Consider the following 24,749-nt stretch of genomic DNA (forward strand, 5'->3'; position numbering starts at 1 on the left):
GAACAGATGTAGAGAAGAGTAAGAGTGAAAGCCCAAAGTGTCCACGAGACTGTTAGTGGAAGCCTGAGGGCCCTTGAAGGGCTGAGAGTGAAGGATTCTAGGCCAGGGAAGAAAATGACACTGAAACCGGAGGGAACGGGACTCTTGCTACCGAACAGCTGAAAGTAAAATTGATGAGAGAGATAAGCTAAAACAAGCAAAAAGATTATTAAATAGAAAGGAACCAGGACTCACTGGGTTCAAATATCTGTATCCCATTTAAAGCATCTCCACATGCCCAATTGTCACATAATGGGTAAGCAGAGAAATGGCTTCCGGGCGAAGATCAAATCTAGGGTGCTGCCAGGAAAACAGTCTAAAGATGAAGCCAAGACTTTGTTAAGACCTTGGAAAGGTTTAACGTGCTGCCTCAAATTCCTTTAAAGATCTTAAAAGCATAAGAATTTCAAAGGCACGGTCCCACAACAGCTTCACAGGAAGCCCAAGGTGAAGAGTTTATCTCAAAAAGACGTGAGAATAGCTTTTCCAATGGCAGGAACCCCAATAAAATTCACAGGAAACTCAAAGTTTTAAAGAGAACTGTGGTAGCAAAACTACTGCTTGCTAGCTTGGACTGAAAGAGACAAGACAGTGCAAAACGGGAAGAGGCCTTTGGGTTTTTCTTAGAAGGTCTACGAGGAGGAAGCTGGCTTCAGAGAACCACTCAGCTGCAAACACAGGTCACTGCTCATGAAAGGGACAGAACCAAGAGCTCAGAGAGGGCGGCGAAGGAGAACCCCTCCCAGGGTTATGACTAAGTCCTAATCAAAGAGCCGGCAGCATCGGGCTGCACTTCAGAACTGCTACGAGCCAGTGTGCCTCCCACCTTCCAGCTGTGAGTGAGGGAGTCCTTAGCAGTTCAGAAAGAATGTCGGGTGTGTGGCGGCAAATAACCCGTGTCTCCTTATCCTCAAGCCTCAGCACTGAGGGGAGTGTTCCCAAGGGCTGTACTCCAGAACCACCACGCCCAGGAACCTGAGCCCCACCTGGACCTGGGGAAGATGGGAAAGTAAGGCCCTGCACTGGAGCCTGAGCCTAACACCACAGCGACCGAGACCTGCTTGGGGACTGAGTGGGGATAAGTGGATTTCTCGTGTGGAAGCAGTAAGAAAACGTTGTGGCTAGTGAGTAGATTATGCTGGTTTTTGAGTGTCTCCATAAATTTTCAAAATTAAATTCCATAAAAAAGGTAGAATATGGGCCAACCTTAAGTGACTTGCTCCTAATGAACAGAAAACAGTGAAAGTCACACCGAGTGAACTGCAGGGCTCGGTTTGAAAAGGCAATTCAGCTTCTGCCTCGCTCTTAACCCTGGAACCCAGTCTCAGGTGGGCAAGCTCAGGCCACAGAGACAGCTTACATGTTCCAGGGGAGGGGGTCCACCTTCCCGCCCCACCTAAGCCACAGCCCACCACCCACATCAACCATCAGACATCAATGGGTGAACCTTCACGTGATTCCAGCCCCCCGCCTTCGAGCTGCCCCACCTGAAGCTGAGAGGAATACAGGCCAGCTGTCTTGGCCACACTTTTCCTAAGTGCAGGTTGTGAACAAAATAAATGCTTATTTAAGCCACTGAACTTTGGGGAGTTTGTTAGGCAAAAACAGATAAGCAGAAAAGTGGATGAAAAAAGACAGTAAGAAATGTAACTTGAATATAGTAGAAATTGGTCTCCTATAAACTGGAATGTAACAAACGTTGAGATTAACTTATTAATGACAAAGTGCTGATGAGAAGCAGCAGATAACTGAAAGAAAGACCTCAGAACTAGCGAGAGGGAAGATACTTTAGAGCTCCATCCCATTACAGCTCCTTACAAACAGGCATGTATTTCACAGTTTCCCCTCAACTTTGAGGTTAAGGAAGACTGGTGAGCAAGGAGACACAGGATTTGAAGTCTAATAATTGAAAAACAAATAGAAAGAGTCAGTTTACCAAAATCAGCCTTTTTACCTCATTTCAATTAACTGAAATTCTAAGAGACAGGCAGCTTTGAGAACGTATTAATCTAGCACTCACTCTTCATTTTCCTTTCCTCAGAGACAAAATAAAATATTATGGAACCATAAATGTAATGTCCTTTCACAGTATTTAAATTAAATACAATTTTTCCTTTACCTTACTTAAAAGCTTGTTGGTAAGGGAAGGTAAGATTGTCTCAGCTTCATGTTGTAGCACAATGCTTCTCCATATCAGAGATTGGCTTTGAACTTTTGAAATTCAAATTACTAATCTGTTATCTGTTTCTGATAAACTGATTGAATATTATCTAATTTTTAACAGCTGTACTCTTGGAAAATTTTCCTTGGATGGGATGAAATATTTATTTCATTAATTATGCATTAAGCTATAGAATACAGCTAGGCGCCTCTCCTTTTAAGTAAAAGGAGGTAGACACAGGGAGCTGAGGATGCAGGATGTACACCAAGAACAAGATCGGCACCAGTGTTACACACAAGAACCAAGCCAAAAGAGGACTTCATCGTGAACGGCAAGATGATGGATTAGAGAGGTTTCCAAAGAGGAAGGTTGATTTAATCTTTTCCAGGCTTAACCTTTTGCCTCTAGATACTGAAATCTATGGATGAGTCTATGAATTATAATGAATGCAACATAATGAAGTATATTGCAGACTGAGTCAGCAGATCCCGTGACCATGATTTGATGGAAACTGGAGTGAAGTGGGAGGCACTGGGTGAGAAACTAAAGGTCTGAATGGGGGGGAAGGGATGGACTTTACCTTTGCAAGCCTACTTTCTGTCATGTCACAGAGTCAGCAAGGCATAAGCTGGCCACAGGCCCCTTCACGAAGCAGCAAATCTCCACAGAAGTAGAGTTACAGACATTCCGTGACACTGACTTTTTATTATTATGTAAAACAACTGGAAATATGCAAGAAGACTCGGAAAGAGTTCTCATAACATCTGAATTGGTACTGGCATAGGACAGACATAGATCAATGCATCACCACTGAGAATCTAAAAGAAACCCTCACATTTACGGTCAATTGATTTTCAATACGAGTGTCAAATAACTGAATGAGACAATAATAGTCTTTTTAACAAATGGTACTGGGACAACTGGATATCCACATGCAAAAGAACAAAATTCGACCTCTACCTCATACAATATATATAAAATTAACTCAAAATGAAAAAGCTAAAACTACAAAATTCTTAGAAGAAAACACAGGGGTGTGTCTTCATGACTGGATCTGGCACTTGTTTCTTAGGACAGTAAAAGACAGAAATAGATTAACTGAACTTCATCAATATTAAAAACTTCTACTCTTCAAAAGACACCACAAGAAGGTAAGAAGGCAAGCTCCTGAACAGGAGGAAATACTTGAAAATCCTACATCTGATCAAAGACTTGCACCCAGGATACAAAAGAACTCTGACAATTCAATCATAAAAAGACAACCCAATTTGAAAATGGGCAAAAACCTAAACAGACAGGTCTTCAAAGAAGATACACAAATGGATAAGCACATGAAAAGATCCCCAACATTCTTAGTCATCAGAAAAATGCAAATCAAAGCCACAATGAGATGCCAGTTCACACCTACCAGGAGAGCTGGTGGCCAGTGGTGACAGGAATGCATAGAAATTGGGAGAATTATACACTTTGGATAAAAATGTTAGATGGTGCAGCCACTCTGGAAAACAGTATGGCAGGTCCTCAAAAGGTTAAACAGAGTTACCATAAGACCCATATGACAGCATTTCCATCCTTAAGTCTGTTCCCCAAAGAAATGGAAACATGTTTACACCCAAACTTGGACAGAAATGTTCACAGCAGCATTATTAGCAATAGCCAAAAAGCAGAGGCAACCCAAAGGTCCATCAACTGATGGATGGATAAATGGTTTAGCCCCACAACCGAGTACTGTTCGACAATAAACAGAAATGGAAACACTGACAAGCGCTGTAACATGGATGAACCTTGAAGACGTTTTGTCAAATGAAAAAAGCTAATCATGAAGGACCACACAGCATGTGATTCCATTCCTGGGAAACACCCAGAGCAGGCACATCTATAGAGACAGAAATCAGACTGGTGGTTGCCAGGGGATGGGGGGCTGCTGGTGCTGGGGGTGATGGCCAAGGGATGCAGGCTTTCTTTTTGGGGTGATGGGAATGTTCTAAAATTGATTGTGGTGACAGCTGCACATCTCTGAATATACTAGGAGATACTAACTATGCATCCTAAATGGGCGAATTATATGATACGTGAATTTTTTTCTTTTTTGGTGGAGGGAAGTAATTAAGTTTTACTTATTTATTTTTAGAGGAGGTACAGGGGATCGAACCCAGGACCTTGTGTATGCTAAGCATGCACTCTACCACTTGAGTTATGCAATCCCCTTATAATATGTGAATTATATTTGAACAAAGTTTAAAAAAAAAAATCCAAAGGCAGGATCTAGACAATTTTCTTAATTCTCTATTTTGGGTGTACAGATGTGATCTGAATTTCTCCGTGCATTGACAACATGTCTAAAATGAAGAGAAAATGAAGGCAATGCCTAACTTCAACTGGTTTGTATAATGACCTTTCTGCACAAGGCATTCTGAAATCCATGAAATAAATACACACAGATTCGATATCCATTCACAAAAGTGAAGATGAGACATGACAATTTTCTGGAACATTCCATGAAACATTATCCTCTGATTTGATCTAGCTTGCCTCATTGTGGTGAGAGATCACTAAAAAATACTGTTTAATAGGGAAAAAAAGTTCACTTCTGTGAGGAAAGAGGTATAAATCTCAACTTCTCTAAGGGTAAATATTATAAGAAAAAAATAAAGAATGGCAGAATGAAAGTCAAAGTTTAAGAAACAAGTGCATTATAAAGATAATAAAAGTGTAATTATAATGAAGATGCAAAAGAAAGCTGTCCCTGAAAAGCTAGTGTCCTGCAACACTCTGCGCTGCACACTCACGGCCGACGTGCTGAATTTCATACGTACTGGATTCGCAGTTTGATGTGACTTCCTCTCTCCATCCCGTCTCTTGTTTTCTGAATTAGTCTTATGATGTGCTGTCACCTCCAGGGACGCTTCCAACATGGACACTCTCTTTCGGGTGTCAGTCAGTTCTTGTTGAAGCTGTCTCATATGGGCCTAAAGAGATAACTCTGTTACTGAATTTTAAGTCACCTTATCATTAAGTTACATTAATAATATATAACTCCAACAAATGGACATTGAGAACTATCCCCACAGACATCAATTCGCCTTCTTTTCCTCATAGGCACACATTCCTTTTACTGAGTTCCATTAAAGACACAGAAAGCGATGACCCTCCTGCCTTACCGACAGTAAGTTAACTTAGACGATGGATGCAGCCCCACCAGCCATTCCCTGCCCCTCCCAGGAAGTGGCCAAGCTTTACCCCCACTGAAGTCTCAAACAGAAAGGGGTGTGTGGGTGGGATGAGTGGTGGTAAATTCCACACTGTGGAACATTCTCCCTCTTTCTCATTAGAGGCTTAAGTTCAGAGTTCTTCACATATTCAATCTGGTGTTTAAAGCCTTCCAATAGACTCCCATCTCACAATAAAAACGAGGTTATTCCAATGGCCTTTGGGGACCCGAGACAACCTGGCCTCCCCTGCCTCCTGGACTGCAGCTCCTACGGCTCCCCCCACCCCTCCCACTCACTCCCTTCCTGCCACTCAGGACTCTGGCTGCTCCTCCTCAGTCTGAAAATGGGACCCCAGTGCCAAACTCGAACATCACAGAGCGCTCCAGTTCCTCTGTACTGGACAAACTTAGATCCAAATGACAGTAACTGAGCCTTGCAATGAGAACTGTGAGCACATTATTTGAAAAAATGTTCAAAGTAAATTATAAATAGAACAGGGGAGACTAAGTCAAACACAGTTTTGCTAAAATTTACATTTGTCCCAAATTATGACTGAATGAAAAGTAGATGTCTTTAAGGAGTGGAGAGGTCATAACAATACATGATTTGAGATGGAAAGTATTTCTAAATTTAATTCCAATTGACATGAATAAAAATAAAGTTATATCAACTAACAATGTATGAAAAGCTACTGAAGGAAAAGTACTGCAAGATACAGCATTTACACATCAGTTCATCTGGGAAATCTGGATTTAACTGTCAAGGTAATCCACACAATTGAATCTTTCTCTCTCTCTCTCTCTCTCTTTTTTTTTTTTTTGTTGTTTACTCATTTGTTCACACAACTGAATCTTAATTTCAAAATACTCATTTTAGTTCTGAGCATTTCATTTATCTGCTTCATGATACTAAAATGTGGTGACAGAAAGATTAAAATGATTTGGGCAGTATAAATTACTAAGACCTGCCTGTATCTGTCAACAACTTATAGCTTAATCTCTTAGAATTTCAGGTGACACGGCATCTTTACTCAAAGTAAAGCACCTCTCAGGTCTAATTTTTGTTTGCTGGATACAAGAAATGCCTTTAGGCTGCTTTACAGTGTATATATTTATAGACCGCACATTTCTCATATTCAACTAGTTTCAACGTTCAGCTTTCATCAGATACTACTTTGAATTTTCTTTGAGGAAGTCTGAAAATTGGTTCCCTTTCTGGGTACTTACTTCCATTTCTGCTCTGTCTGTTTCATACTGACACAGTCTGTGCTTTAAACATCTGCATTCATCGATTAACTCCTTGTTTCCTTCCTCCAGCATCAGAACTCGTCTGCTCATGGCTTCAAGTTTTCCCATGTGATCCAGAAACAGCTGTGGGGCATTAAGTATTGTCTCTTCGCTTCTGCCTTCATTTTGAGCAACTTCCAGTCGCTGTCGAAGCAACGTGTTTTCACTCTGTAGTTTACATATTGTCTCCTTCAAGAACGCCTGCTTCCCAGTGTATTTGCTGACTTCCCCTTGTTTGCTCTGAGACAAGGGTTCAGTTTCCTTGTTTGAACGCTGGGCTTGGCCTCGGTCTCTATGCACGCATTCTAATACCAACGTCGTTGGTCTAAGAGCATCTCTCCTGGGATGGAGCTCAATTTCTGGGCCACGGAATTGACGTTCAGCTTCAGGAAGTTGCTGAGGAAGCACCTCGCTGCTATCTTTTGGGTCAGACAGCTTAAAATCCATCGTGTCCTGTAAGTGAAACCCCTCATCTCTTACTCTTTGAACTGTACGCAATAAACTGACATATCATAATTTCCTTTGAAGTGAAAGACTAATCTCTAAGTTTATACAACAAAAAGTTTGCAGTAACTGGGTATCCAACTGGAAAAACTTAAGGTGGATACAAATCTCAAACTTTAAACAACCAGAAATCCCCAAAGTTCAAAAATTTAATGAAAGACAGTGAATCCATGAAAGTAAAAAAGAAACCACAAAAGGATGTTTAAGAAGCTCAGAATCGGAAAGGCCTTTCTTTCTCTGAAATACAACAAACCCAAAAGGCTTAAAAAAAATGAATAAATCTGACTACACTTAAAAATTATATCTGACATCTTACCTTTACAGCTACCCCCAAAGTAAGAGCCTTAGCTCTGTATAAATTGGGACAGGTTAGATTTCCTAAAAACTTCTTTCCTGAGAATATTCCATAAATATTCTCCCTTCCTATCATTTTTAGAGCGAGTTATAAGAATTACATCTACAGATAAATGATAAATCTAAGCACTGTTCTAAGCACATCTACAAACATCAGTTAACTCATTTAGCTGTGACAATTCTGGAATAAAGGGTTGAAAACACAAGCAAGCTGCAGGGTTTCCCCCAGGGCTTCTGACTCTCTGACACTTACACCAAACCAAAGCTACTTCTCTAGGATAAATACATAAACACAACAGAAGCCTTCTACTTCCCTAATGGTGAACACACTAAAGGTCAACAAGGTCAAATTTACAGAGCTCTTCGTAGAAAATCAGGAGACTATTTGCTTCTGCAATAATTTTGATTTCTTCTTCATGGTGTTTATAACAGTAATGGATGTGAAATAGCAGGGAAATACAGTGAACCTGCTTTATTAAAAATAAAATACTGATCAATAAATTATCACTCAGTACAGAGTACGGCATATCTATCACTATATTCGAAATCTCCTTGTACTGAAATCGGATACCACATGGAGCAGAGCGTTCCTTTTCATCACACGTAGGAGAATGACACCCAAACTACGGTTTCTGAACTGGCTGCGCTTTTCCCTCCTTACCATCAGTGGAAATGATAAAGTTACCTCTCCATTCGTCTATCAAAGGAGTGAGATCACTGCCAGAAACTAGAATGCCTGCCGTTAGGAGCAACAGTTTTGAGATAATGGAAAGTTCATCGATTCCTATGGGCAATATTAACAGCCTCTCCTTGGATGAGGCCATTGTGAATGTCACTACGTCACTGTTGCCGGCAAGTGGACTTGAATTCAAAATATTGCTTTATCCAATGGACCGGAAATGAAACCTCCAGAAAATATATTTACATATATAGGCTTTTAAAACCCTCTATACTTTCTGTACCTACAGTATTGGTTTTTAAACTATGTAAGTATACAAATTCATACACACACGTTTGAAGATGACTAAAGAAAATACCTCAGCATTCATTTCCTTATTAGCCTTTTCTGCCTCCTTTTGTTGGGAAAGATGATGGGCCAGGATGTCATCTTGTATTACTCTGGCATTCTGCACTCGAGAACGTTGTCTCTCAGCGTCATTTCGCTCTTCTAAAACCTGGAGACATATTACATTAGGTTTTGGGTTTTATACCATGAAAAAAAGTCAAAAAAAGCTTAGGAGGGGAATCTTTAAAAAATTTTTTAAACCTGTTAAAAAGAAGTAGCCTTTTTAAGCACAGGGACCTTTAATGCATATAAATAACTCAAATTCTAATATACATGACAGCTAAATTTATCACAGAGCAAAAACACAAGGGATGTAGTATCATGAAAGAAAAACTTTTTTAACACTTTTGAAATTGAGTTATAGTCATTTAACAATGTTGTGTCAAATTCCAGTGTAGAGCACAAGTTTTCAGTTGTACATGAACATATATATATTCATTGTGACTGTTTTTTGTTGTGAGCTACCACAAGATCTTGCATATATTTCCCTGTGCTATACAGTATAATCTGGCTTATCTATTCTGCATATGCCTGTCAGTATCTACAAATTTTGAAATCCCAGTGAAAGAAAATTTCTTTATAAGGCATTTAACCAGTTCCATCATAGTCTCAAGGCGATTTAACCTGGATTTTAACTTCAAAAAGCCAAAATTAACACATGGATTTGAATTAGACTTGTTATTTTGTTGAACGGACCAAAACTGTCAAACCTTATGTTAATGATTAAGCTCAATTTAACTTCCATTCCTTCATTCAGAAAAGACACAGAGCATCTGTTAGATGCCAAGAACACCAAGAAATTAGTAAATTAAGCTCTAAATGTCATAGTTCATATCTAGGATGAGATAACTTTTATTTGTTTTAAATGAAAATATAGATTCATTCAAAAGAATATTATAAATAATATTGATGAAACAGTGTTAGAGATATGAAACTTTCACGTTAAGATTAATTTACCTGATTTGGTTTATTCCTTACGCCCTTCGGTTTGCATTCTAGTGCTCGGGCAGTGCTTTCAATCTGTTGCTTCAGGAAAACTTGCTCATTGTCTTGTTTCTCTTTTCTTTTTAAATCATCCTCAGGTTTTTCATATAATGTATAAGCATTTTTCTTCTTCTTTGTTTCTTGTTCTAATGTGAATCTGCAGTGAAATATGCTTACCTTAAAATTTATTTTGTTAGAAAATAAAAAGTTCATTTTATGATCTGGTTCTTCACATGCTGATTTATTACCCTAATGGAATTTCTATGTTCTCAATTTTTTTTTCATTTCTAAGTCTCACATTTTAAATTCCTCACTTCAATCTCTTCATAAAGATACACACACACACACACACACACACACACACACACACACACACGTTTGAAAAGTAGCAATGAAAAGACAAAATGCTACTGAGTTTCAATCAAGAGTAACTCTGGTCAATAGTGTAGGAAAGAAATTTTGCAATTATTCACTAAGGTTTGAATTGAAAATTACCCTCTTTTCCCCACATAGTCATAAGTTACTCCTTCATTGGGACAGAGAAATTAGTTACTAGTTAAAAGAGAAGTTGCTATTTAGAAACAAGTTTATAAGTTCATGAGAGATAAAATTTCAACTTCCTGAAGTATTACAGGGACTCCTACATGATCTCCAGGGGAAGGTAACAACCACAGGTGCCTTTTCCAGAACACAGACCCGCTAATTAGCATAATCCAAGGCGAGGCTGGGGACTCTACTCCCTGATGCCCTACACTTTGTTTCTTCTTTTGCAACACTTTGAACTTACCTTGTTGAATATTATTTATTTAGTAAATCATTTTTAAATCCCTTATGGTACAAGGCAGGATCCATAGTAAGTAATTAAAAAATAAAGAGTAATCCACGCTTTCAGCATAGACCTTTGAACTAATCTTATCTCTGTATGAGAGCGATGCTGAATAAACTAACCAGTAATCACTTTCCACTTTACTTTTCAGTCCATCCATTCATATGTTAAGAATCAAACTGCATAAATTTTTTGAAAGTTTCTGCCTTGAGAAAAATGGTCATTTCATAATTCTGCAAGTGAGAATGTAAAGTAATATAAACTTTCTGGAGAACACTTGAGAGATAAAGATCAAAGAATTTTTTTAAAGAAATATAGAATGAGGAGATATATATATATATATATTGCTGTGTTATTTCCAAGAGTCTCACATTCCACAATATTAATGAAATTTTCTCCCCTGTAAAATCCCAAAAGGGAAGTTAGCAATTATGACTTCTCCTACATACCTACAGTATTAAAGTAAATATAAAGAGTTCAAATATTTCTTTAAAATCAAGAAATTCAGTACCTCATATGGCGGAGCTCTCGTTCCCACTCCATATTTTGAAGTTTTAACTGTGATTTTGCTTCTCTTGTTTTCAGCAGCTCTGTGTGTAGCCAGTTCACCTTCTTTTCCATTTCTTTAAGTTTTCCTCTAAGTTGTGTGCAGTCAGATTCTTTAAGTTCTATTGATCGGAATGAATCAACTGGATCCTGAATTTTCAATAACCTATCAGAATCTGCATTAGGAAGAAAACAAAAATAGAAACAAAATATATGAATAATTTTTGTGTATAAAGGACTGTGCATTTTCACATTCATTCATCCATACATTGAACAAATGGATATTGAGCATCTATAACGTGGAAGACATTCTTCTAAGCTCTGCAGATGTTAAAAGAATCACAAAGTAATATTATGAACATTATGCAAATAAATTTGACAATTCAGATGAAGTGGGTAAAATTCCTTGAAAGAGAGGAATTACAAAAGTTCACTTAAGAAAGAACAAATAAGCTAAAAAGCCCTACATCTTAAAAACCAAAACAAAAGTCCTATTTAAAGACCTTACGACAAAGAAAATTCCAGTCATAATGGTTACACTGGTGAATTCTTCCAAATATTTTAGGAAAATTTAATACCAATTCTACACAAATTCTCCTCAAAAAATGAAGAGGAAGAAATATGTCCTCATTCTATGAAACTCACATTACCCTGAATCCAAAACCAAAGATATTACAAGAAAGAAAACTAATGTCGTGAAAATGGAGGTAAAATTTCTAAACAAAACATTAGCGAATTAAATCCAACAATACAGGATAATTCATCGTGACCAAGTCGGGTGTATCCCAGGAATGCAGGGCTGTTTTAACACGTAAAAATCAATGTTATTCATCATATTAACAAACTACAAAAGAAACCATATGATCGTGTCAGTGGATAAAAAGAGGCAGACCTCTTTTTGCCAAACCTCAACATCTATTCCTGATAAAAACTTCCAGCAAACTGGGAACCAAGGGAACGTCTTCACTATGACAAAGATCCGTGCTAAGCCGACAGCTGGCACCATACGCAACGGTGAAAAACGGAATGCTTTTCCCAGAAGGTGAGGAACCGGACAGGAGTGGCTTCTCTTACTCCTTCTAATCAGCACTGTACTGGAGCCAGTGCAATCAGGCAAAATAAAGAACCAAAAGGCATCTGGATGGGAAATGAAGAGGTAAAACTATCTGCTAATCAGCGGGGAATATGACTACATGGTGCGAGTCAGCTAACTCCAACCTGTGGGCTGGGTTGCTTGCTTTGGTAAATAAACATTTACTGAAATACAGCCACGTCCATTAACTTGTGTATTGTCTATGGCTACTCTTGTTGCAACGGTGACAGAGCTGATTAGCTGTGACAGAGAATGTATTTATTGGCTGCAAGTCTTAAATGTGAACTATCCTTAGTAACACAGTAGTTTAAAGAAGAAAAAGCTGGACCACCTCTGGTTATTTAGAAAATCGGAGAGAATCCATAAAAACACTACTAGAACTAACAAATGGGTTCAGCCAGGTTGGAGGGCAGAGAGTCACTATACAGATATCAACTGTATTTCTATCATCAGAAACTAAAATTTAAATATATTATTTTAAAATAAATAAATAAAAATATACTACTTATAATCTCTCTGAAAAATAAGAAATACAGGTAAACTCATAAAAGATGGAAACACCCAGACACTAAAAACTCTAAAATATTGCTGAGAAAATCAAGGAAGACCTATATAAATGGAGAAATAAACTTTGTTCGGGATTAAAAATTTCATTTTGTTAAGAAGTCAATTCTCCCCAAATTAATCTACAGATTCAACATAATCTACATCTCATTTCCAGCACACTAGCAGACTTTTTGTTTTCACATTGACAAGCTGATTCTAAAATTCACGTGGAAAGAAGGGTAATAAAAGGAAACAAGACGAAGCCAGAGGACGGTGGCCTTTAACCATGGAGCTACGAGTGGCAGGAGCTGGATTTTAGGCAAGGAGGTAACAAAGACCTGAATTTTAAAAACTGTCTAGTAATCATGGTTGCGGTGTAGACCAAGGTCCCAGGAGGTGGAATGGTGCAGAAGAAAGTCCTGAGGTGATTTCAGCGTTCTAGGAGGGAAGTAGTGATACCCTGACCTTGGGTGAAGGCGTAGGAACAGCAGAGTCAACAGAAAGCACAGGGAGAGGGAACGGTCACAGCCCCTGGCTGGCAGCGCACAACACGTCTGCTTCTGCTTTAACACAGAGCAGGTTCCTGAGACGCAGCGGACTGTAACGGAGCCGCGCTCCCTGGGCGGCACTAGGTGTGCACACGTTACCGCGAGACACTTAGAAAGGCTGTGTAGTCACACGGGGGTCCTACCTTTACTCTCCGGGCTAAGTCGCTCGATTAGCCTCAGGGTGTTCTTATAATTAGGGGAAAGCGACTCGCAATCCTCGGAAGCTGTCCCCGGTGACCGAGGTAAGTCATCGAGGCCATCCAGAGAATTCATCTGCTCTTTGACCTACAAATAAATAATGCTATTTCACAGTGTCTCCAACATTGTTATCAAATATGCTCAGTGTACAGAGGTGATCGATATCCATCTTTTTATGAGAGCAAAAACACAGACACTTCTCGAAAGAACTGATTTCTGTCAAAAGGCTAACTTTATCAGTAGTGTTTCTAAATGATTTTGAAGTAAACGTTTCTACAACAAAGGAGGATTTTCTGTTTTTCCACTCTATCTTTTATAATTTTTTTTTACTACAGGAAATCAATATTCAGGAAGGTTTTTTGCCTCAATTCCAAGGATAAAATTTAACTATAAATTATTATAGATCCTAACAATACTTTAAGTTTTGTGACTAGATAAAATGCTATTAAAAACTAGATATTAAATAATTATTTATTGACTCTAAAAGTCTAGTTTGAAAGGCAATTTCTTTTGAACTGTGTTATCAAAGCACAAAAAACAGTATTAAACAAGAAATTTAAATTTACATTTTTACATACCTGTGAGTGGTTATTTTCACTTCCATCAAGTCTTTCTTGCTCTTCCTCAGATGTGCTTTCTAAGTCTAGGTCTGCTGAAAAATGAATATGCTTAGTTAAAATTCACTACTTAGTAACAGCTAGATAAAAGGCATCATCTTTATAAAAACATAAAACACATTTCATCAATTGACAGTTTAAATTAAGCTTAATCTTTAGCTGGATATTTACTTCTTTAAGAAATACTTCTAATTATTTAAAATTTCAACAAACTATTTGGGAAATACTAGATGTTACCAGATTAAAGGCATACAAACATCTCAAAGTTTCACTCACAAATTGATTCACCAGACATGAACAAAACAAAGAAATAAAACAAAATTTAAAAATACAGTAGAAATATACAAAGTCACCTTCTCTACCTCCTAACAGTACCTTTTTAACAACATACCAAGCTTCAAGAGCAATGTTATTCATGCTTTCCAAAATTACTGTTACTTTTTATGCTTTCATCTTTCCTTTATCTGAACGTTTCCCTCTATTGTTCTGACAAGTGCCTTTTCCTCTTTGAAGACTCAGCCTGCTCTGTGAAGTCCTCCTTGATTGCAGCTCTCTTTCTGCAGAGACACAGGGATCTCTTTCCTTGGAGTTACCTTGGTACTTCACAGATTTTTCTAGTGTGTCTTCACCAGCTGAACTCTAAACTATTTCTTTACATGTCTATCCTCATTGCTCCTCTGCTGCAGAGGACAAACTCTTAAAAGTATCTTTGTATAAACAGTATTTATTAGAAAAACTTTGAGTTTATAGCTTGTAGTCACTACTATAGGAGATAACTGAGAATCTTTTGTAAATACGACATTAATTCTACAGGTAAGGAAAGAAAAGATAAAACTATAGGAGCAGAAAAAATATTGTATGACTTATTACTACAGCTCTGATTATATCACTGCAGAAGGGAATCTTTGGATGTCCACTTAGATTTCCCAACTAGACATCACTCTCCTACCCACTCTCAGGAGTATGCTAAATACTAGTCTAAATGAACTTACTTTCTCCTAATTCTCTTTGCTATTTAACATGCTGCTTTGGTCAGAGGATGAATGTAAATGTCATGCCAAAAGGTATTGTCCCGTTGCAGGTTGCATAAAAGGAGTAAACACAGAGGAGATCCTGCCAAATGATCTCTGCAAAGTCGGAGGATGGTGAAGCCACGCACAGGTAGACTATGGCTAGCTCTCTATGCTGCTTTATTACCTTTTTTGCTGCTTCTGTTCTCTGGCAGCTGTGATTCACACAGGCCACGGAGCGCTGCATTTTCTGACAGAGACACGGCTCCAATATTCATCCGGTCTTTATCTATTGGGTTCTCTTCCCAGAGCAGCAGGCCCACGTCCTCCTCTCCCCCCAAACACACTACTCCTTCCCAGCTGGTTGTACTTTACATGTCACTGCTGTTCACATAGGGAACCACTGTCTCTCTTTTTCCTACTTTTAATTTCCTAGTATTACTTATTTGGATTCACTCATCACTCTCCATAAAACAGTCTATATTCCGTAAGAGCTTTATGAATAATTATATTTCTTCAACATATGAATTTTTTCATTAACAAAATGTATGTCTAACCAGCCATTTACCAGATGTTTAAATATGCGTAACAGTATTGTGTCCTAGAGACATGGGCTTTAAGAAAACTTTTACTGAATGGTACTACTTAAATTACAATGAGACAGTCTTTCCTCATGTACCAATATCTTCAGAATTCTTACCTTAAGCCTTGGATAAACATCATAAACTTATATAAGAAAGGATAGCCTTGAGTGACTAATTTTTTCCATATAAAAATAGGGTAAGTCTAGGTACAAACTAGATCCAAAGAGTACAGGGTGCCACGAGACAGGAAATACGTAACAAAAAATGTTTTCCTTTTCTTAAAAGAATTAAGTTGTCAGATGAGCCCTGTTTAAAACAGCAGTTCTCACGTGCCATCCGAGAAGCCCTGAAGCCCCAAGTTCCCTCCATCTAGGAAGTCCAGGAGGTCAAAACTAATTTCACAATAATACTGAACGCTATTTTCATTCTCATTCTCCGTTAAGTGTGCAGTGGAGGTCTCCAGATACATGACATGTGATAACATTATAGCTCTAATGGCTAATGCAATGTTTCTCTGTGCTTGATTTTTAAATCTTTCAGTTTCATTTTCTAATATACTAAACATCAATAGATACAACCCACTTAAAAGTTCTTCAGAATTCTCAATAATTTTTCATAGTATAAAAAATATCCTAAACCCCAAAACTTTTAGGATTATTTTTGAAAAGATCATGTCTACCAAATACTAAGGTAGGACTAATAACTTCCATCATTTTTAATAATCAAAGACACCACACACACACTCTCCTAATCAAAACATCCAGTTGGCTTAAGATCTTTGGGCTAGGGAAATAGCTCAGTGGTAGAGCACATGCTTAGCATGTACAAGGTTCTGGGTTCAATCCCTAGGACCTCCATTAATAAATAAGTACAGAAATAAATAAATATCAGCAATGTGATAGCACTCGATGAAATCATTAAAGTGAAATATGACTGACATGTTAGCAAGTGAAGCTTTACCCTACGTAAAGGTCAGAATTCAATTAAGCATTTTAAAACTGGAAAAATCTTAGAACCTAATAATCAATCTCTCAGAATCCCCGAGAAGTATAGGGACTCCAAACTGAGCACTTTAGTGTCTCCCAACATCAATAGAAACATCCGAGTCAAAGCTGACATTTTAAAAATCTATTTCTTATGCTTATATATATTTTTCAAACATGGATACCGATCGTAACATCTGCCTTACTTATGTCATCTTTCAATTAAATTTGAAAAAGTAAAAGGAATTAGGAAGAAGAAGACTGTACTTCATTTCAGAGTTAAATTTGTATTGCAAAATTTACCTGATTTGAATCTTTGTAAATTCTTCATTGCTCCTGTTTTTTTAGGAACAGAATCTTTCACTCCAACTGCAGGCTGAATGGTTTTTGAAACAAACCGATTAATAATGTACATTTGATACAATCTGTAGTAATAATTCAAGGGGGGAGGGTCTAGCTCAGTGGCAGAGTGCCTGCTTAGCAGTGCATGAGGTCCTAGGCTAAATTCCCAGTACCCTCATTAAAAAAAAAAATTCAAGATAAAAGTATAAAAGTTTTTACCTTCAGGTGAGGATATTTTTCAGTAGCATCTAAAAGCCAAAAGAGACACATAATCAATTATAAATAAATATGAAAGCCAACTATCCAGTCATGCAGTTAGTACTGAGCGCAATCCTCATGCTTGCTTTGGAAATGAACACGTTAGGTTTCGGTGTTTAGATTTTCAGGGGCAGTTAGGACAGCAACAAGGCAGAAATAAGAGTCCATTATAGATACTGAATAAAGAGCAGGAATATAGGTTTAACAAAACATGCAGGTAAGATCTCAAAAGTACGATTATGTTTCAAATGACTTTATAAACTAGAAACGTGCACATGTACCAGGGTGAACATGCTGCCTGAGGAGGAGAAAAGCGATCTTTAATCAGAGGAACAAGTCACGGCTCCAAGAAGACAAATGTGAAAGCTGACGGTAAAACGCAACAGCACATCTTCCATGCGACTGACACCATTAGACTACAAGTATTTACCACGCTCTTCAATTCGTCCTGTGATTTAGGAAGTCCACAGTTGTGATGGCAGTTCATTTGAATGTGCAATTCACTTCTCGTCAGAGAAAGTGTTATGAATTGATCGGCTTGGATACACACTTGTAGAATAATCGTTCATAAAAATATTCATTTTTTTCCATACCCACATGGGCTACCGGTGTGCCTACATTTCTTGGATCCTCTAGCCGTCAAAGTTTCTTGATCCACTCATGCAAGAAAGAATGTATACTGAGTTTTCAATATTGAAATCTGGTGATCAAAAAAAAATTTCATTGCCACAGAATTATTAGACATTAAAAGTCTTTTATATTTCAAAACCTGTGTAGTATTCACTGAAAATAACAACTTTAGCATTTATGGAATGAATCCTATTAATTTCTTTTATTTCCAAAATTGGTTTGGTAAATCAGGCTAATGTTTAAAAGGATTATTGTGAAACAAATATCTTATCAAAAAATTAGGTATCATTAAAAACAACAACAACACAGCCAATGCTTCATATTCAAATTAATCTCACTTGAATAACAAATACCAATACAACATGTATCTTTGAAGCCTGATAGGAGGAGTGGCTGTGGTTTACCCCAATTCTAGGCCCCCTCCTGATTCCAGTATTCTCTGGAGTGGCAGTGATCTAACCTGGCTTCAGTGCAAAGATACTGACGCCATCGAAAAGGAGTTCTCTCAAGTTTCCCCTCAATTCCAAAATCACCTACCTGCGGCCTTTTTTCCCTCCTTCCTTCCTTTCACTTTCCTCTTCAAAGGTACCTCTAGATCTGTGGTCTTAATTCTTCCCCTTCTCTATTCTTTGGATGGATGATGCCCACCACTTCTTTTCCCTCTCTGCTTAGCAGCAGTAGCTTACATCTCTAATTTCTACTTCAACTCTTTGCCTCGCTCTGGCTATGAACGTGCTCAGAAAGAAAAACAAAATCATGCTTTTCCTTGATGCTGTTGTGTCTTTAACTCCCCAGTGGCTCTTTTTCCAGATTCCCCTAAACACAAGTCTACCCTCTGAGCGTGATCTGAAGACCAGCAACAAGGGCATCACCTGAGAGCTTGTTAGAAACGCAGACCCACTGCTCAGAATGTGCACTTTTCACTGGGTCCCCAGGTGACTGAGTGAAATGTGAGCAACTCCGGTCTATACCGAGTCTGCTTCTGCAGCACTCGGACTTAACTGATCCTTCTGAAATCCAGCCGCACGCGTCTCACTGTAACACTTCCCCGAAAGCTGCATCAGGAGTTGCAGACTTTCCAGTGGACTCTTTACCAGGCTCCAGCGCCCCTGACCTCCCCGGAACGCACCCTGCCCTCTTCCTCTTTCCCACTCTCTTCTGTTGGCCTATGAGACACCATCCTATAAGGCAGCAGCACGCTGCATGACACGAAGGTCCAGACATTGACAGCTGACCACACACGCCTGTGCTCACCCACGGCAGGCACACCCAGCTCTGCGTGATCAGGTACCGCAGTCCTCACCGCCTTCCTAATGATCGGGGGATGGGGGAGTGGAACATTCTGCTGAGCTTCCCGGACAAGCTTTGGTGCTGGAAGCAGCTCACTTCATACCCACCTCATTTCAAACACTCCTCTTCCTTCTTCTAAAGAACTATTCTACATTCATTACCACCTCCTGCCAGGGACCCCCCCCCTCCTTTTCCTTCATTTACTCCCCTCCTCTCTACCTCTCTCATTCTTCGCTCCCTCCTTCCCTCCTCCTGATTTCCTGACTGTCCTCAGGTCACAGAGCATCTTGAAAGAAAGCTAACAACTGAGCTCCTTAAACAGCATTCTAGTTTAATCTGTTGCTGACACCTGATAAGATATACAATTTACTTCCTTTCCTCCTCTTTTTTCTCACTATACGTTCAACAGGTGATTTTCTTTGGCTGAGAGAATAGATCCAAATCCATGTTTTAAATCAACATTCTGTCAAATGACTTTTTTATAAAATACAGTGCTTACTTTCTATTTGTCCATTTAATGTATTTTTTTCTCCTAGACCTGCAGCTCCAGATAAATGACCAACATGGCTCCGTAGTTGAATCTCGGAGGTACTCTGTTAAAATTAATATTAATAATGAGTTGCATAAAGATTCCCTTATCCCTTTCTAAGAAAATACCTGTGTTTCCTACCTTATTATTATTTTTAAATTTCCTACTTTAAAAGCAATTAGACTTAAAAACAAAATAAGCATATCCTGGAAACCCAAACATTTAAAGAGAAAATTTCATATACACTCTCTAGATCAAGTCTATCTTTTATCTTCAGTTGGCTTCTGACTCTGTAAACTGAGCATGGAAAGCCAGAGCAAATATTTTCATAGACAAAATACTGACTTATGTGCAGATTTCAACAAAGAATTAACTTCAAAATACCTAATTCCATTCTGCATTCCTCGACAAAAGAAGAGGACATTTTAAAAAATACACATTTTTATATGTATAACTGAATTGCTTTGCAGTACACTTGAAACTAACATTATAAACTGACTACACTTCAATAAAAAATAAAATTAAAAATATACATATTTAAATATATTCTTTAATAAGTATACAGTGCTATAAATTTAAAATGTTTCTTAGGACAGATATTGCTTTTAATATTAAAATAACATACTTGGCATGAAAAGAAGCCTTGGAGTCTGTCATGTTGAGTATTAACAGAACACTGTGGAAACTGCTACATTTCAGTAAACAAAGGCTTAGCAGAATCTAACGATTATTTGATAAAACTTTTATTCATAGGAAAAATAGTTGAATAAAGTACCAAAGTAGAAAGAAAAACATTTATGTTTAAATTAACAGCAGAGAAATTTTAAATGTAGCTATGCAGCTCTTCAAAAAAGTACCATAAGCTTTACTTTACTAAGGGAAGAATAAGAACACTGTTTAGTGACCACCCGCATGTGCCAGGCCCTTATGATGCACATTCTCTTCTCTACACACAACAATAATAAAAGTGATTCTAAGGACGGTTACACACTTGCTGCTTCCTGGCCACTCCAAGATGCTGGAGCACCGTGATGAGCAGACGGGACCCGCTGTTCTCTCTGTCCGGAACATCCCTCCCCTGGACCTTCGTGTGACTGGCTCCTTCCTGTCCATCACCTGGCAGCTTTGGTCACACTCAGCTCTTTTCTGACTACCTAAATTCCACCCTTACTCCACCCCCGGCCTAACTACAAACTCCCCCACTGTTGTCTAACCTAACGCTCTCCACGTTCCTTAAGTGAAGGACTTACTGTCCCTGATAAAGGGTTCCTGTTTACTTGTTCTTCTGTTCCTGCCACTACAGCCTAACCCCTCAACTGCTACATTCAGTGTCTAGCTGCCTGGTGCTAGTCGGTGTTCAGGAACAGGAGTTTATTTAAGGTCAAAACATCTAAAGTCCCCAGAAGGCGTCAAGTACCAAAGCACTACATACCTATCGGAGATGTCCGGTAATAGTTTGCTGACACTTAACGTACCCCAAATGAGAAGTCCCCGTGCCCGCTCTAACTTTCCCATTTTATTGTCCTTCAGATTTTAGAAAAGTGTCCTCAACATTTCAGTAGGTCCCTAGTGGCCACTGTGATCATTCTGTCTTACATTTCTATAGCACCCTTTACAGTTGACAATGTGTTTTCACATTTGTTACCACAGTTTTGTTCACGACACATAACCTGAGAGGTAGGTATCAGTACCATGTTTTTGAACGAGGTCACTGACATTCAAACAAGTCAGACAAGTGTTTCCAAGATCCCACAGTGGGTCAGAACCAGGATGCCACGTCTGCTGACTTCAAGTACAGTGCTGTGCCACCAGGCAGGAGCTGCCGGGATCCAAGGGCTCAGGCTCTTACCTCTTTCCACGGCTATCACCTTGGAATAGGTCACCACTACCCTGCACTTAGCTGCCTTCAAGTCCGGTCGCCATAAAGGTACTCAGTGCACGCTATTTTCCCTACCCAAAATGGGCTGTCCTCAGTAAAACATCACTAACCAAACTGCTGGTATTTTAACCCCACATACTTATTACTATTCCCCATGCTTTTGCTTCTCCTGAAATGTTCTTTGCAGCTCTAATTGACAATCCAAATATAATAATACTTTGAAGTCACAAGCACTGTCTTTTCAAGGTCAAAGTGGTTAAACAAACAAACAAAACACCCTTTTTGTGGTTTTTTTTTTTTTTAGTACAACCTGTTTCTCTCTGAATCTCACTAAGAGTTTTACACATTCATTTATAACAAAGAAACAGCTGGTCACAGGCTGACCAAGAATTATTTTCTTTAGTTTTTAGAAAATGTAACTTCAGAACCCAAGCCGATTCCCTATGACTTCTAAGCCTTGGTTTTTGCACTACATACACCAGTTTCATTAGGTGAGTCTGGAAAATTAACAGAAGTGCAGTCTGCAGTGGTATGACACGTGGCACAGGAATGACTTTACTAAGTGTGGGTTAAAATGAGGAAAAAATTTTGCTGGGCAAATGTAAAAGTGAGAAAGTGAAGTCAAAACATCCCTCCATTTATGTTTTAACATGACTAGTCAAGTACAAACTTAAGGCAAGAAAAAAAGGAAAATGTAAGTATAACAAGGCATGTGGAGAAATACATGTATTTCAGCATTTATATATAATAGATCGGTGATGTATCAGTATTGTCAGGGATATACTATGAATGAAAGCCTCTGTTTAACCTTTTTATTATATATATAAAAATATATAAATTACATATGCAAGTATATATATTATTCTTCAGCAAATTTTATAAAAATATCAAAATATATGATATATAAAACAAAGGCCTTTGTTCATAGTATATCCCCAATAATACTGACTTGTACTAATCTACAACCGTTTGTTTGTAAATACTACTATAAGTAAGACTTAAATTTTGTCACTAGAAGTCAGCTCAATTGAACACGGTCATCTCTCACTACCTGAGCACTGTGAATTATTACTAGAGAGAGAGAAAAATAGATTTTAGAAAGTTCCTAACACATCAACTTTCCACTTAGAGAAGAACAGGTAATCAGGATTCTAAGGATAATATATAGCTTGAAAAGATACATTGAATGGAACATGAGAGGGGGCTAAAAAGAAGGTTAAAAAGTTTTCATCTCAAATTCTAAGCTCACAATTGGTAGATACTGGAAAACAGACTGTAACTTATTCCTATTCATCATATACTTCTTATCTATTTCCTTGGCATTTATGACATATTTCCTGTCATAACAACTGAACTTTTACAACCTAAACAAAGGGAATAGAAATTTAAGTCATATTTTTAGAATTCAAATAGATTTCATTATGACATAGTACAGTGTATTATATTACCTGTAACCATCAAATAGATTTCATTATGATAGAGTGTGCATGTTATATAACCTGCAGCGTGGTGCAGAAGTCCATGTCTCCTCATGCACTCACATTCAAAAAATACTAAAATGCTTCTTACATTTAAGACCTTATTCTAGGTGCTCCAGGAAATGCACAATTACATTCCCTAATCTCTAGCGGTGTATACTGATGCAGGGGTTATAAAATGAATATGTAAATAACTATACTACAAAGTATCTGAAACTTGAAATTTTAGAATGGGACACGAGGACTGGACATACTTTTTTAAACTATAATACAAAAGAATTCTGAAGTAGGTTTTATCATATGGTTGTTATTAAGAGTCTACTTTGAGAGCTGGTTGTTATTTCAGGGAAAACATGTATTCTTCAATTAGATGAAGAGTTTTGAATATACTCTTAATGGGATAATTTAGAAAACACAGAGGAATCTATAATATGGATTTTGAGAAACAGAATTTTAATTTCTAAATTTCTATAATTTCAACTATTATTTTAGTCTTAATGCAGAACCAGAGATAGAAATAAAGTAAAACAAACCAACAAACAAACAAAACAAAAACCTCTTTCCTCACAACTCTCTGATACCAAAATAAAAAGTGTCCAAGGGGAAAAAAAAGACACATGCTATGCAGTTTTGGAACTGAAAGGCCCCAGGAAGAGGCCATGATTATCACAGTAAGTAGCTGTGTGCACTGAAGATGTCCCTGAGGCACGAGTATTATACAAGTGCCGTCAGTGTGGTTTAAAAGTCAAAGAACCCTTATCCTTGGCCAAGCTTCACACTTCCTCTATTGTGGGAAACCTTTTCACAGTACAGATTTCCTGTCACTATATATCTTCTAGTCCATTTTGCTTCAGCCTTATCTTCAGTATTTACCAAAGTAAAAAAAAAAAAGAAAAAGAAAAAAAAAAATCAACCTGTCATATTTTTATAAAATGGTTTACTCTGACCAACTTTCTAACACAAACATAAAACAATGATAGGCAGACCACTGCTAAGTTTTAAGAGTAAATACTACACAAAACTAAATTCAGAGCAGAAAAATGAATTTCACAAGAGAACACTTTACCTTGGGAGCAAGAGCTAAGTCATCATCTGATGGAGGCCTTGAATCATCAATATCATGTTTGGGTGAAACTCTTTGGAGCAAAAATACACATCAAAAATGAGTGAGTTCACTTCTTTAAACAAACTAGTCACAAAAGTCTATGCTGAGGGATAAGAAAGCAGATTTGGGAGCCAGGCTGCCTGATGGTCAAGTCACAGGTCAACTACTTGCTAACCATGGAATCATGGGTCAACCAGTCAACCTCCTTAAGCTACAGTTGCCTAGTTAACTAACAGTAAGCTGTAACAGCACAGCTACTCTGCAAAGCTGTTGTGGTGACTGTACGAGGTAACAAATGTCAAGTACATAACACGGTGTCTAAGCCAGAGTAGGACACTCAACAAGCCTTGTTTCTTTTCTCTGTGTTCCCTTAGTCAACATGTAATTTTTAAAAATCCATAAAATCCTACCTGATGACAGAGATATCTTCATTACTCGGTGAAACCTCAACCACTAAATCCGCTATTAAAGAAAAAAGTAAATAGACTTCATATCAGCAATAGAAAAATACAGAATATTGAAAGTATAAGACCAATGTTCTGTTAACAAGCATTCCTTTGGGACCACACCTGGAGACTACACACTTGAGTGAATACTGAGTATACTCCTGGTAGGTAATTAATGCATAAAAACCACTTCCCCTCCTTTATATTTATCAAAAAGAAAAAGGATGTTTATCCA

General features: G+C 38.0%; 1 protein-coding gene across 8 annotated transcripts in view; it reads right to left on the reverse strand.

Moving 5' to 3' along the window:
* The window catches only part of LOC106731038 (ankyrin repeat domain-containing protein 26), a 44,201-nt gene that overhangs the window by 10,486 nt on the left and 8,966 nt on the right, over positions 1-24,749 (reverse strand). For 5 of the 8 annotated variants that reach the window (XM_032471496.1, XM_032471494.1, XM_032471493.1 and 2 more), the window contains 12 exons: positions 24,479-24,530; positions 24,030-24,099; positions 19,577-19,670; positions 17,119-17,147; positions 16,861-16,933; positions 13,942-14,015; positions 13,309-13,450; positions 10,944-11,154; positions 9,580-9,763; positions 8,594-8,731; positions 6,639-7,151; positions 5,017-5,169 (listed from right to left, as the gene is read on the reverse strand). In XM_032471496.1, the coding sequence (XP_032327387.1) occupies positions 5,017-5,169; positions 6,639-7,151; positions 8,594-8,731; positions 9,580-9,763; positions 10,944-11,154; positions 13,309-13,450; positions 13,942-14,015; positions 16,861-16,933; positions 17,119-17,147; positions 19,577-19,670; positions 24,030-24,099; positions 24,479-24,530 (1,733 nt within the window). Of the gene's footprint in view, positions 1-5,016; positions 5,170-6,638; positions 7,152-8,593; positions 8,732-9,579; positions 9,764-10,943; positions 11,155-13,308; positions 13,451-13,941; positions 14,016-15,177; positions 15,317-16,860; positions 16,934-17,118; positions 17,148-19,576; positions 19,671-24,029; positions 24,100-24,478; positions 24,531-24,749 lie in introns of those variants that run through there. The other 3 variants (XM_032471495.1, XM_032471498.1, XM_032471499.1) reach the window with 3 other exon arrangements.

Source organism: Camelus ferus, chromosome 32, assembly GCF_009834535.1.
Source record: "Camelus ferus isolate YT-003-E chromosome 32, BCGSAC_Cfer_1.0, whole genome shotgun sequence".
NCBI classification, from domain to species: Eukaryota; Metazoa; Chordata; class Mammalia; order Artiodactyla; family Camelidae; genus Camelus; species Camelus ferus.